General features: G+C 37.5%; 1 protein-coding gene across 1 annotated transcript; it reads left to right on the forward strand.

Moving 5' to 3' along the window:
• The first annotated feature begins 582 nt into the window (after positions 1-582).
• Positions 583-6,666, forward strand: PSMD12 (proteasome 26S subunit, non-ATPase 12). The gene is made up of 10 exons (XM_026046874.1): positions 583-638; positions 883-1,011; positions 2,091-2,198; positions 2,720-2,824; positions 3,297-3,446; positions 3,615-3,749; positions 4,335-4,447; positions 4,810-4,984; positions 5,179-5,256; positions 6,304-6,666. The coding sequence occupies exons 2-10, from the start codon at positions 892-894 to the stop codon at positions 6,511-6,513; spliced, it is 1,194 nt and encodes a 397-aa protein (XP_025902659.1). The 5' UTR covers positions 583-638; positions 883-891; the 3' UTR covers positions 6,514-6,666.
• Positions 6,667-12,208: the final 5,542 nt, after the last annotated feature.

Below are 12,208 nucleotides of genomic sequence, written 5' to 3' on the forward strand. Positions count from 1 at the left end.
AAAAAAAAAAAGGAAAGCCCCAAACACGGAGGACTGGGCTTGCTGTCTTTCTCTGTCCTAGAGGAATGGTTCCTGGCTCCTTCCAGGCTGCAGTGCTCAGCCTGGACTGGCATCTCTCATGGAGAGAGAGGTATAGCAATGTATGAGCAATGTATGTGTTTGGAGCGGTGGCTCCTACACTGTGTTGTGGGCTCAGTTCTGGATAGGTATGGAAACCAGAGGCTTATTTCATTGCAGTGTCACATGTGAATTTTGTGCCAGTAGAAGTGCAGGGTTGACAAGCCATTTTATGCATTTTAAAGGAATTTCAATAGGAAAAGTGGATAAAAATTGAAAAAGTTTTTCAGCCAAGGTACCTTAAGTGCTTATCTGTGCTCGCCTGAAGCTTTGCTTTGACTAGGAAAGAAAACAGTCTCACAGAAAGTTTTGTGAGCAAAACTTGTTGGAAACTTGCTATATTTCTTGCTTGAGATAGAATATTTTTAGTGTATATTGACTAAAAATAGAATTGGTGGCACCATGCCAACTTTGCTTTCTTTTTTTTTTTCTTTTCTTCTTTTTTTTGTCTATCATATTAGGAAGGAAGACTTCAAGAAGTAATTGAAAACCTTCTCTCCTTGGAAAAACAAACTAGAACAGTAAGTAGGATGTCATGAGCAACATTTAAGTAGGGTTGTCCTGCATGCACCTTTATTCCAGAGTTAAAGCAATGGAGAAATTTGAGGTGTCACTTTTTGTCTCCTTTGTTGTTTTCTTGTCTTTGAAAAGAAAATCAGTGAGGCTGCATGTACTGTTTTGTTGTCTTCTTTTCTTGTAATAGAAGTTTAAGTGATACAGGATTGTAGGTTGCTTATTCCATCACAAATATGCTCTTTTTTGCAGGCATCTGACATGGTTTCCACATCCCGTATCTTAGTTGCAATAGTGAAAATGTGTTATGAAGCTAAAGACTGGGATGCCCTTAACGAAAATATAATTCTTCTGTCAAAGAGAAGAAGTCAGTTAAAACAGGTGAATATAAACCTTTCGAGTAAAGTATAAAATTGTATGTGGAGCTATGAGTCCCCACTATGTGTAGGGACTCTTCTGAGTGAATATATTTTAACTAGATTCTATTGACATTTCTGGTGTAAATATGAAAGCCACTAATGAAACTGATGCAGAATTAATCTCTCAGCATCATATGTGAGCTCCAATTTGTGATTCTCGGCAATGCAGCTGTGACTGTTGTGCTTTCACTGCATACCTGCGTTTTTAGGTTGTAGTTCATCTTTGCACTGCTGAAATAGTCTGCATTGGAGACAGGTGAACAGGAGAAAACTATGTGGTAAACCTTGAACAGAATTATTGCAATTTATACTTACAAAATAAGGGATGTAGTTTTGAAAGCAACATTGCTTTGCCTACTTTTAGGTTAGCTGCTCTTTAGTGTGCAGAAGCACTAGGAATATGTATGCAAATAGAATATGATATGATCTGTATCTGAAGACACAGATCATTTCACTGACTTTTGTTGAAGTGGATGCTTCATAATATTTGTTACTTACACTTAAAACACTTGTCAGTGTTGCTACCAGTATATTCCAATATCCGTGCTTGCCCCTGAAGGATAATAACTTAGTACTAATGCCTGCTACAGGATTTACAGAGATAGGAAAAGATCAATCAGAAATACTTCCTCCTCTTCCTTCCCTTCCTGAAGCAGGTGTCCTAAAAAGAAAGGCTAATGCCTGTGCTTAGGAGGTGATATTCACTGGGTAGGTCATGTAGCAAACAGTTGAGATTTCAGTAGTGTATGTTAAAGTTGTGTTGATTTGTCGAAAGAGAGGAAGCACTGTGTTAAATGAACTTTAAATAGCATTGGAATGACTGAGAAGAAAGAACATCATCAAATTTGACCCCTGCCATCAGCTGCTAGCATTCTGAATGGTTTTAAGAAGCCAAAATGATTAGATATATATCTTGCATGCTTTCTTGAGATAGGTCTCTAATTTGACATAAAATTATTTAGTACTTATCCCTTAATTTTATAATTTCAATGCCTTTGGTAATATAAAAATGCGGTATATTTTTCTGTTCTGTTATACTAGGCAGTTGCTAAAATGGTCCAGCAGTGCTGCACTTACGTTGAAGAAATCACAGACCTACCAGTCAAACTCCGCTTAATTGATACGTTGCGTATGGTTACAGAAGGAAAAGTAAGATTTTCTTTTAAGACTGAATATCTAAAAGGTAGAATAAAAGTGTTCACCTTTTTAAAAGTGTAACTTTTTAACCTTATCACTTTAGTCTTCTTCAAATAAGAGCAAAAGTAGCAAAATGGTGGTTTTTTTCCTAAAAACAACAGAGATTTTTTTCATGAGTTAAGAACTTGCTGAGATATTTATAATAGTTAAACGGTGTACATATTTGAAAGTATTATTACTGTACTTGATACTTCTGAGAATTCTAAAGTGTCATTTATTTTCCACTTTAAAAAGGACAAAGGGAATGATAGTACTCAGCATATACTAGTCTTCTGAACAGTAGACTAATTCAGACATTGTTTGGTCCAAATATTCCACTGTGTTAACTATCACTTTATGGATATACATGAGATTAATTGTTTGTGTGTAAAATATTAAAGATACTAAAAACACCTTGTAGTAGGGTCTTAGTTGTTAGAGTTTAGGAACTCTTCTTTAGAATGCTTTAATGTTTAATCTGCTCCTGATTTTAGATATATGTGGAAATTGAACGTGCTCGTCTGACAAAGACACTTGCAACAATAAAAGAACAGAATGGTGAAGTGAAAGAGGCTGCCTCTATTTTGCAAGAATTGCAGGTAACATAGCATGTAGCTCAAAATTGCCTCAGCAATAAAAATTATTTTTCATTGCTCTTAAATTACTGTGTCGGGGTTCAAAATTTGGTCAGGTGTGTCTGCAGGAATGTCTGGAAGGAAATTACGTGCTATTAGTGAAATTATAATTCAGTTTTAACTGCTTTTGCTAGTGCTATGGTTAAGTAGCATAGATTATTTCCCTTTTAGAAAATAAATTTCAATTCTCTAGGTAGTGCAGAGAATTTACTGTTAGGATATTTCTGTCTCTAAGTGAGTGCTATTACTCAAAACAATCTTTTTTTGCTTGCTCTGCAATAATCACTTTTTTCTCTGTTTCTGATTTCTACTTCTTCTGTCATGCACTTCATGCATAGTTAAGACATGTTGAATGTGAAATAGGATCTAGTTCATAATGCATTTCTCTGTACTCAAGAGGCTTTGACAGTGTTAAATTGTTCAATTGTCATTTTAGGTGGAAACCTATGGTTCAATGGAGAAAAAGGAACGTGTAGAATTTATTTTGGAGCAGATGAGGCTCTGTTTAGCTGTAAAAGACTATATTCGGACTCAAATTATCAGCAAAAAAATTAATACCAAATTCTTCCAAGAAGAAAACACAGAGGTGAGCACTATTTTTTTCCTCTCTTTTGATATGATGTGCGCCTCTAGGTTCAAGTATATTTGAATTCTCTCCTTTTTTTTTTTTTTTTTTTTTTTTTGTAAATAAAGTTAAATTATGTTTGCACGAGACTTGAGGTAGGATTTATTCTACTCTTTCTTACTGTTTCAGAAGCTAAAATTAAAGTACTACAATTTAATGATACAGCTGGATCAACATGAAGGCTCCTATCTTTCCATCTGTAAGCACTACAGAGCCATTTATGATACTCCTTGTATCCAGGCTGAAAGTGAAAAGTGGCAGCAGGTATTAAAAACACTACAAATAAACTGCCTGTATTTTCATGTGGCAGATAATCTTTTCATTACTAGGTTATTTTACAGCAGATTAAATAGCTCACCAGTCTATTTTTCTTAATTTAAATTTGTTTTCAATGACTATACTAATTGGTTATTTGAAAACAGATGTAATATACTTGATTTCAAAAAAGTGTAACAAAAAATTTTATTGCATTGTCTTTGAAGTCTTTTAATTTTTTTTTTCTGTTTTATGCAAGTGCAGAAATTAGAAATAGCCCATGTGATTAGTCTAACTGATGCTATTGTTTATATTGTAATATAAATGCTAAGCAACTGAATATTTTTTTTGTTCATTAGTGTATAATATTTAGTATTTTAGTTAAGCTGAATCTTTTTAAAGGTATTAATTGAAGGTCCATTTCTAAAAGATGAGTGATTTCTTAATAAGCATGACTTAAGCCTTTTATATTCCTAGCAAAGACGAATGTGGGGGGGAGTGGACAAAAAAAAACCACCCAACCTGTGAGCTGTTTTGAATTCTTCTGTTTAATTATGGGGACACAGAAAAAAACCTTTCTCTTTTCCTAAACAGGCACTGAAGAGCGTTGTTCTGTATGTTATTCTTTCACCTTACGACAACGAACAATCTGATTTGGTACACAGAATTAGTAGTGATAAAAAGCTAGAAGAAATCCCCAAGTATAAGTAAGTGTTGATTCTAGTAAGCAATTCTCATAAGAAAAAAAGTATGTCTTGCAGCAGCTGTGCAAGAAATCTGATTGTCATCTGGATTAAACAGCTGCAAACTTAATACTGTTCGAAAATGATGCAAACTTTTTATGTGTGTAAGTTACAGTAATTTGAAATAAATGGATGTGTTTATAAGGGAAAGATTTATATTATGTACACAGTCCAACTTGGGGTGCTCAGTAATAGATGTATTGCAGATTGTACTGATGAAGAACAGTAAATACTGATGGTAATAAGGTGAAAATACACATATATATATATTTATTAAAATTAGTCTTATTAGTATACATTAGTCAACTTTATTAAACCATTTACAGAGACCTCCTAAAACTATTTACCACTATGGAATTGATGCGATGGACATCCCTAGTAGAAGAATATGGGAAAGAATTGAGAGAAGGATCCCTCGACAGTCCTGCGACTGATGTGTTTGGCTGTACGGAGGAAGGTGAAAAGAGATGGAAAGACTTAAAGAACAGAGTTGTGGAACATGTAAGTGTAGTTCGTTCTTTAGGCATTAATCATGTACTGCCTCAAATAAAATAAAAAATCCTTTTACCTAACATATTTAGTTGTAAACAGAAATAATTAGTTATAAAAGGAAACGAATAAAGGAAAGTGGCAGTTAAGTTGTTATTGTGCTATTGTGTTATATTTTTCAACATTTTATTTGACCTTTATTCTAGAATATTAGAATAATGGCTAAATATTATACCAGAATTACAATGAAGAGAATGGCACAGCTCCTGGATCTGTCTGTTGATGTAAGTGTTGCCTTGCTTATCCTTCTCTTATAAAAGGGTGTGGGTGTATTTGTGTGGCAAAAATCTCAGTATTCATCAAAGTAACTTTCTTTAAATTTATTGGCACTCTTTTAGCCTAAAAATCTCTAAGTGGTGCCATAGATCAACATTGCATTATGCTGCAAAATACAGAAAGATGTAGCATTATAGAAATGAACTGTTCAGTACAAAAATCTCAGGATTTATGCTCTGTGTCTATGAATGTTCATAGATGAGAGTATTTGCCACTAAGTGTATATATAATTGGAGTTAGAAAACAGTTTTTTTTACTCCAAACAACTCAATGGCATGATGCATGTGCACATGGGTAAAAGATGATGCTAGAATTTAGATTGAAGGTCGTATCTAAATGCTGGAGTTTCTTGTGTTTTTCAGTTTTAAGAAGCTCTTGTTGATGGGTGTTTAAAAATGATTGAAGATAAGGGGATTCCACATCTCTATGTCTGTAGTTGGTTGCACTTTGGGAGCTTTGGGTGGTATTGTTTTTCTATTGTTCCCCTTGGTGTTATAAAGAGCTTTCCAAAAAGATTCCTTTTTTTTTTTTTTTTTAAATGTGATCTTCACATCTCAAGTACAAAGAAAGAAATCACCCTTCTGTCTTTTAAGTAGACTAACTCTTTTCCATGGCCCCAGAGTTCTTTGACAGAGATTCGTAGTCCATATGGATAGTTGTCTTTTGTTGGAAGGCATATTCTGATGCCTCTGTAGCCAAGCACTGAAATGTGTAAAATAGTCTATTGGTGTGATATATTAAACGTTCATAGAAAATACAGGTGTAGTTCAAATGCAAGAAAATACTTTTGAATAGATGGTACTAGTAACTTGCAGTGCCATGTGTAATACTAAAGTGTCATGAACTCTGCGAACACTGCGAAGGACTGCTGGATTTCTCTTAATTATGAATAAAACTTGGATTGCTGTGATGCTGTCTGGGAAGAATTTTGATGCTTTGGTAGCTACAAATGCTGACTTGATGCTGTCTTGACTAAGTGCTGTTTGTCTTTGCAGGAATCTGAGGAGTTCCTGTCCAATCTAGTAGTTAATAAGACCATCTTTGCTAAAGTAGACAGGCTGGCAGGAATTATCAATTTTCAGAGGCCGAAGGACCCGAACAATATACTCAATGACTGGTCTCACAAGCTGAACTCACTGATGGCCCTAGTTAATAAAACCACACATCTCATTGCCAAAGAGGAGATGATACATAACCTGCAGTAACGTGCCTCAATAATCTCAGTGCTTTTAAAGAAGGCATTAAATCTTCATAATAGAGACTATTATTACAGTGTGTATATGGTTTGTTTTCTCCCTGTCAAGCCTTCCTGGTCTAAAATTTAGAATATAATTCTTAAATCCCTGTTGACAATTAAGTTTCCTTGATTATTCATTCAGTTGTAAAACGTTTTTGCTACGTTGGTGGAAGAACGTAATAAAACTGTATTGCCCGTGTAATAGAGTAGTCTTGTGATTTATTCTTTTCCCATGTATGCCTTCATCTGTCTAACAAATAATTCTGTGGTTATATCATTACAGGTCTATTTTTTGAGGCTGTGATTGAAAGGATATACTGTACATAAAATACAAGACTAGGGTTTGACAGTAGCTTGCGTTGAGGTAACTTCATATTTGATAGAACGTTAAAATAAGTCTGTTCAAACAAAATTCTAGATGTTTGTGTCCAGGACTAAGACTTGTGCTTTGAGATTATACATAGACTTTAGCTGAGTTTGCTGAGAAATTTAGTTGAATTTTGTCTGCAGGTTACTGGTTTTCACTGTTGTCATTACAGTTTGTAATGGCTACAATAACAATTATGCAGTTAACCAAGTACTTACAGTCTGCTACTTCTCATATTTGTGTGTGCTATGGACAAGATACATTCTATGGTTTGCTTTAGTCTATAAAGGAGGGAAGTTTTGGACTTTCCTCCATTCCTCTTTTTTTTTTAAGGTAAGTAAAATACTAGTGTTAATTGTACAGTAGGTGCAAAAATCACTAAAACTTAAAATATGGCTTTTACTTTTTAAAATGATTTTAATGCTAACTATAACCATTTTTTTTTTTCAGAATTCACACGGTAGAAAATACAATTGTAAATTGTATCTTAAGATGTATATGAGTCCTATCTCTTTAAAAGCCCACTGAGCTTGATTTGGACTAACACTTTTAGCCCAGGTAATTATCATATGAATACACAGTAAGCCATGAAACTTCAGACAGGGATTTTGAGGAGGGAAGTCTGTGAAGGGACAGGAAAAGATGCCTGAGTTCCAAGCAGTGATTTGCATTTGGAATGAAGGCTTTGGATGTAGCTTAAGGGAAACTTGGGAATGTCATTTTAGAGGAACGTAACTTTATCAAGCCATACCAGGCTGGCTCACTGTATTTAAGTAAAGGAAAAACAGCAAGCTGACCTATCAGTGAGGGGAAGGGAGAAGGAAGAGCAGACTGTCTAAGATGCATAGAAAGCTGACCTTCCAACTTTGAAATTGTATTATAGTGCCAGCTGTGTGTGAGTTGTGTAAAAGCTTGTCACGACCATTTCTGAGGCAGGAATGTACTAGTCAACACAAGGCTAACCTTAGCATAAGCAAAACTGCATGGCTGCCTCCTGCATGGCTGCCTCTAGGATAATGAACAAAGCAACTTACTTGGGCTTTTAACTTTGTTAGGAGCCAAACTAAATCTGGAAATTGAGGGGAAGGTATCAGAAGTGGGAAGAATGGGGCATAAACTGGGGTGGGAACTTGTCTCTCCCTCCTCTTCCTTATCTGAGGAGAACTTTGTGAGCCTATTTCTTCTCAGCAAACCTGACCTTACTCTAGGGTCTGGTCTCTGCAGTCCCAAGCTTCTAAGAAGCTGTAGAAGTATGCACTAATCTGCAGTGAGTAGAAAATGGGAATCTGAGCCCAGTTTTCTTGTTTTTTTTTTCTTAATTGGCAAACTCTTACTCAACCAAACAGCAATGAAAGGAGTCTCCTTCGAATGCCTTGCTCCATTCACAGTGCTAGGGGAAGAGGGAGAGAGAAAAAAAAAAAAAAAAAAGGAAAAAACAAGAGCAGTGAACTTGGTGCTAGTTCAGGTGAAGAATGCAGTTCTGTGTCATACAAGTCCTCAATGAACAATTTAAAGGTCAACATTAAGGCATTCTGTCTTTGGGGGGAAAAAAAAAACCCCAAAAATGCAGTGATTGAAGATCTTTGATCTTGACAATGTGGGATCAATCCATCACATTAATCTGACCTTTGTAGTGCCTGTCTCCTCAATATATCGTCAACATCCCCCTAGTGCTGTTTGCCTCTCACCACTCTCATTTTATGGATCAAAGGAAAAATGAACAAGTGTTATTTTGAATATCACTCACACTAGAAATTGTACGTGTTTAAAGAATCCCCGTTCAAGAAACTTTATCCTTGGGTAATTATGAAATAAGATTAAAGTTGAGATCATCTGTTCATTAGAGGACACTGGAGTAATTCCAGGGGAATTTTCATGCTGGAAAATGAAAACTTGCTTAAATCTAATAATAAAACAGTGGCTGCCTAGAAACAGTTTGCTTTATTGTTTAATAAGACTTAAGATTACTGTTGCTATCTAACCTCAGGTCTACCACGGACTTGTTTGTGGCAGTGGGTAAACCACTTAACTTCTATTAGTTTCCCATGATTGCTTCTTCTGAGGGAGTTCAGAGAGAGAGGGGGGGAAAAAAAAAGTCCAGTGTGCTAAACAATAAAAACATTGCTTCTGTTGTTCAGACAAAAAAAGAACAAAAAAGTAAATCCAGCGTGCTAAGACAATAAAAATATCACTTCTGTTATTGCAAAAAGGCTGGAGTGTCTACTGGGAAAGGCCTCCTATTGCTTTGCCTCTCGGAGGTGAAAACTGTTGAAGATGCCTGTTGGGATGTCAGGCTGTGGGTCAGGGAGGCTCTTGAGTGTGACACGTAGCATATCATTAAATCAACCTGAATTAATTCAGGTTAATTGTAATGGTGTTTATTGGCAAACGAGATGTCATGAGTGGAGCTGATTGGAAATGGAGATTTCTGTTTGGAATTCAAGAAAGAGTAGTGAGCTTTATCATCGAACGGAAAGTGGATTCTCTAAATTTCCATTAGAAACTAAAGTCTAGAGCTAAAGAGAAAAAAAGAGTACTGTGAGTTTGAAATAATAGTTTTATTTTGAAAGTGTAGAAACCAAGCTAGAGCTGTGATCCCAAATGCGCAGCTCATAGGTGAGCCAGGACTTTAGGGCTTTTTGGCTCCTGGCTCTCTATTAGCCCTGGAGCAAGCAAGGATTTCTGAGTTCTCAAATCTTCCAGAATCTGTGCCACACCTTTCCAAGCTGCTCAGATCTCAGCTTCGTGGCAGGGAGCCTTTTAGCCCTGAGTGGCCCGAGGTTTTTAAACTCCTGCTTTTTGGCAAGGATCCTAGATTCTCCAAGGACCTTGGCACAGCTTCTAGCTTCACGAGAGAGGGAGATGCCCTGTGAGCAGTCGAGATTTACAGAATCCTAACTCAGGGGTAGGGAGCCTGGATGTCTCAGTACCTTTTGTACAGGACTTGAATGAATTTATAGTACCTGTGAGATTGGATTGTCTTAATTTCCAGCAGGAAACTGAAATTTTCGTAACTGAAAAGGTTTTGGAATTAAAAAATGTACATAATTGAACTTGGTATCTCTATGAAGTCAGACTGCTGCATTGATTAGGGGTTTTGGTTATCTCATTTTATCTTAGCAGTATAATTGTGTCTTAGAAATACCACCTTTGGAGTTTGGAGGAGCTGAGCCCTGTCCAGGCCCATGATGCTGAGCAGAGACTGGTTGTTTCTATCCTTGTCTCGTGCCTCCCCGTTCTGACTTGGGCATTTCTTGTGCTTGCAACACTATCCTGTTGCTTTCCTACCAAAGGACTCTGTGTGACCAGATGTTCTTGGTCTGCTCACACAGAAGAAATGCAAGGACTGTATGCTGCAACATAAAAACCCTAGGAAAAGAAACATACTCCTCAGCCGAAGCCTAATATTGTGAGTGCCTCTCCTGATAGGAAATCCCTTTTGTGAGCAGAGCACAGGGACATTCCAGGAGCTTAGAAAGTTTGGACAGTTCCAGAAATGCAAACAAATCATCAATAGATAACACATCTCTTTCTGTGCCTAGTCCCGGTTTCTCAACATAGCCTGTAGAGTTGTGAATGATGAGTTTGACTGCAGAGATCTGAAATCAAAAGGGGAGCTGCCATGATGGGTGATAATACCCAACAACGACAGAAAGAAAAAGACGCATCCCATCCAGTCACTCCTTAAATTATCCCTTAAAGTTATATTGAAATGTGTCAATAAAAGCCACAAGAAGCCTCTCTGCTCCCACAGTGTTTAATGGGATGCTAGTGGCATGCTCTGTCTTTTGCACTATTACCATAGCAGTGGCTCTGAAACCAAAACTTATATTTAGGCTCTTTGGATTTGAGATCTCACCCATTGGGCCAGTTACTTTATGATTTGTACTTAGAATTTCCAAGGCTGATGAGTGTTTGGATCCTAGGTTTGTTCTGGTCCAGCAGCTTTCATACTTCCATCTGGTGGAAAAGACTGTGGAAGAGCTTGGATGAAGCACACCACATAGAAACAACACTTCCTAGCAATGAATAAATAAATCCCTTTATTTATTCACACATATATAAAGCTTCTATTTTTAATGCCCTTTTTTTTTTAGGGAAATGTCTTTGCATTTTGTAACAGAAAGCTTTATCACTAATGCAAGTGCTCACTAGGAACCAAACACAACCAACCTCCCTATATTAAAAGTCAGGTGGAATTAAAAAGTGAATTGGCTTAAGTCTAGAGCTGCAAATGCAAAGGATTTCTTCTTTATTTACTTCTGCATTTACATTTTTTTTTCCAAGACTCTCTTTATAAATATATTACTGATGAATATTGAAAATATTCCTGGGCACAAGTATCTTCTTGCAGTGGCAATGCATCAGAGGCTTGGCTGGCGGCTGTTCTTCAAAGAGGTAGGAGGCGTTAAAGGTAAATTTAAATGTCTTTAGGAAAATCCAATACGAAAATGATCTGAATCTTCTAATTACTTTAATTAAAAAGTCGAAGAAAAAGAGTGTTTCTTTTTAGAGGGAAAAAATTGAAAAAAACACCATTTTTTTCAAGCCAGTTTTGGTAGTAAAGTTTATTAACCTCGGTCAACACTTGCTCTGGAGGATGATGTCCAAGGGGCCAGCCAGCCCAGGGGGACAGAGTGGGTGTAAAACACCAAAAACACCAATTCTGAATGTCTGGAAATGCTGCTAGCAGGGAAAATACCCTGCAAATGTGAAGCTCTCAAGTGAAACAGGTCCCGAGTTGTCCGTGGGCACGGATGGGAACATGGAGGCAACACGGATACGGCAAGAGCGGCGGTTAAGGGTGCCTCACAAAACTGCCGCTTCACCCTGCTTTTAAATCTTTTTTTTTTCTCCAAGGCATTTTTTTTAATGTATGTAATAGTCGCAAAGGGGGAATTAATGATAAGGTTAAAAAAAAAAAAAAGCAAAAACAAAAAAACCCAACCCTCTGCACAGATGGGCTTTTATGTCGCAGCCTCCCAGCTGTGCGAGCACCTACAGCCCGGTTCTGAGGAGGAGAAGGCCGGCTGGGCCGGCGCCGCGGCGGGACGATCCCGGGAAAGGAGGAGGGTGACTTTCCGAAGGGGAAAGGGGGAGCCGGGCCGTTTCCAGAGGGAAATAATAAAAAATATATATAAAAAAATAAAAAAAGGCTAAGGCGGCCCAAACCCCCTCGCGGCGTGTGGGGAGCGGCGCGGGGGGAGCCCCGAGGCCTCGTCCCCGGGTCCGGAGCCGCCCCCGAGGCGCCGCGCGCGGCCGCGTCCCGCCGCCCTCCGCCTTCCCCGCGGGCCGC

Source organism: Nothoprocta perdicaria, unplaced genomic scaffold (genome assembly GCF_003342845.1).
Source record: "Nothoprocta perdicaria isolate Ctin4 unplaced genomic scaffold, notPer1 scaffold_46, whole genome shotgun sequence".
NCBI classification, from domain to species: Eukaryota; Metazoa; Chordata; class Aves; order Tinamiformes; family Tinamidae; genus Nothoprocta; species Nothoprocta perdicaria.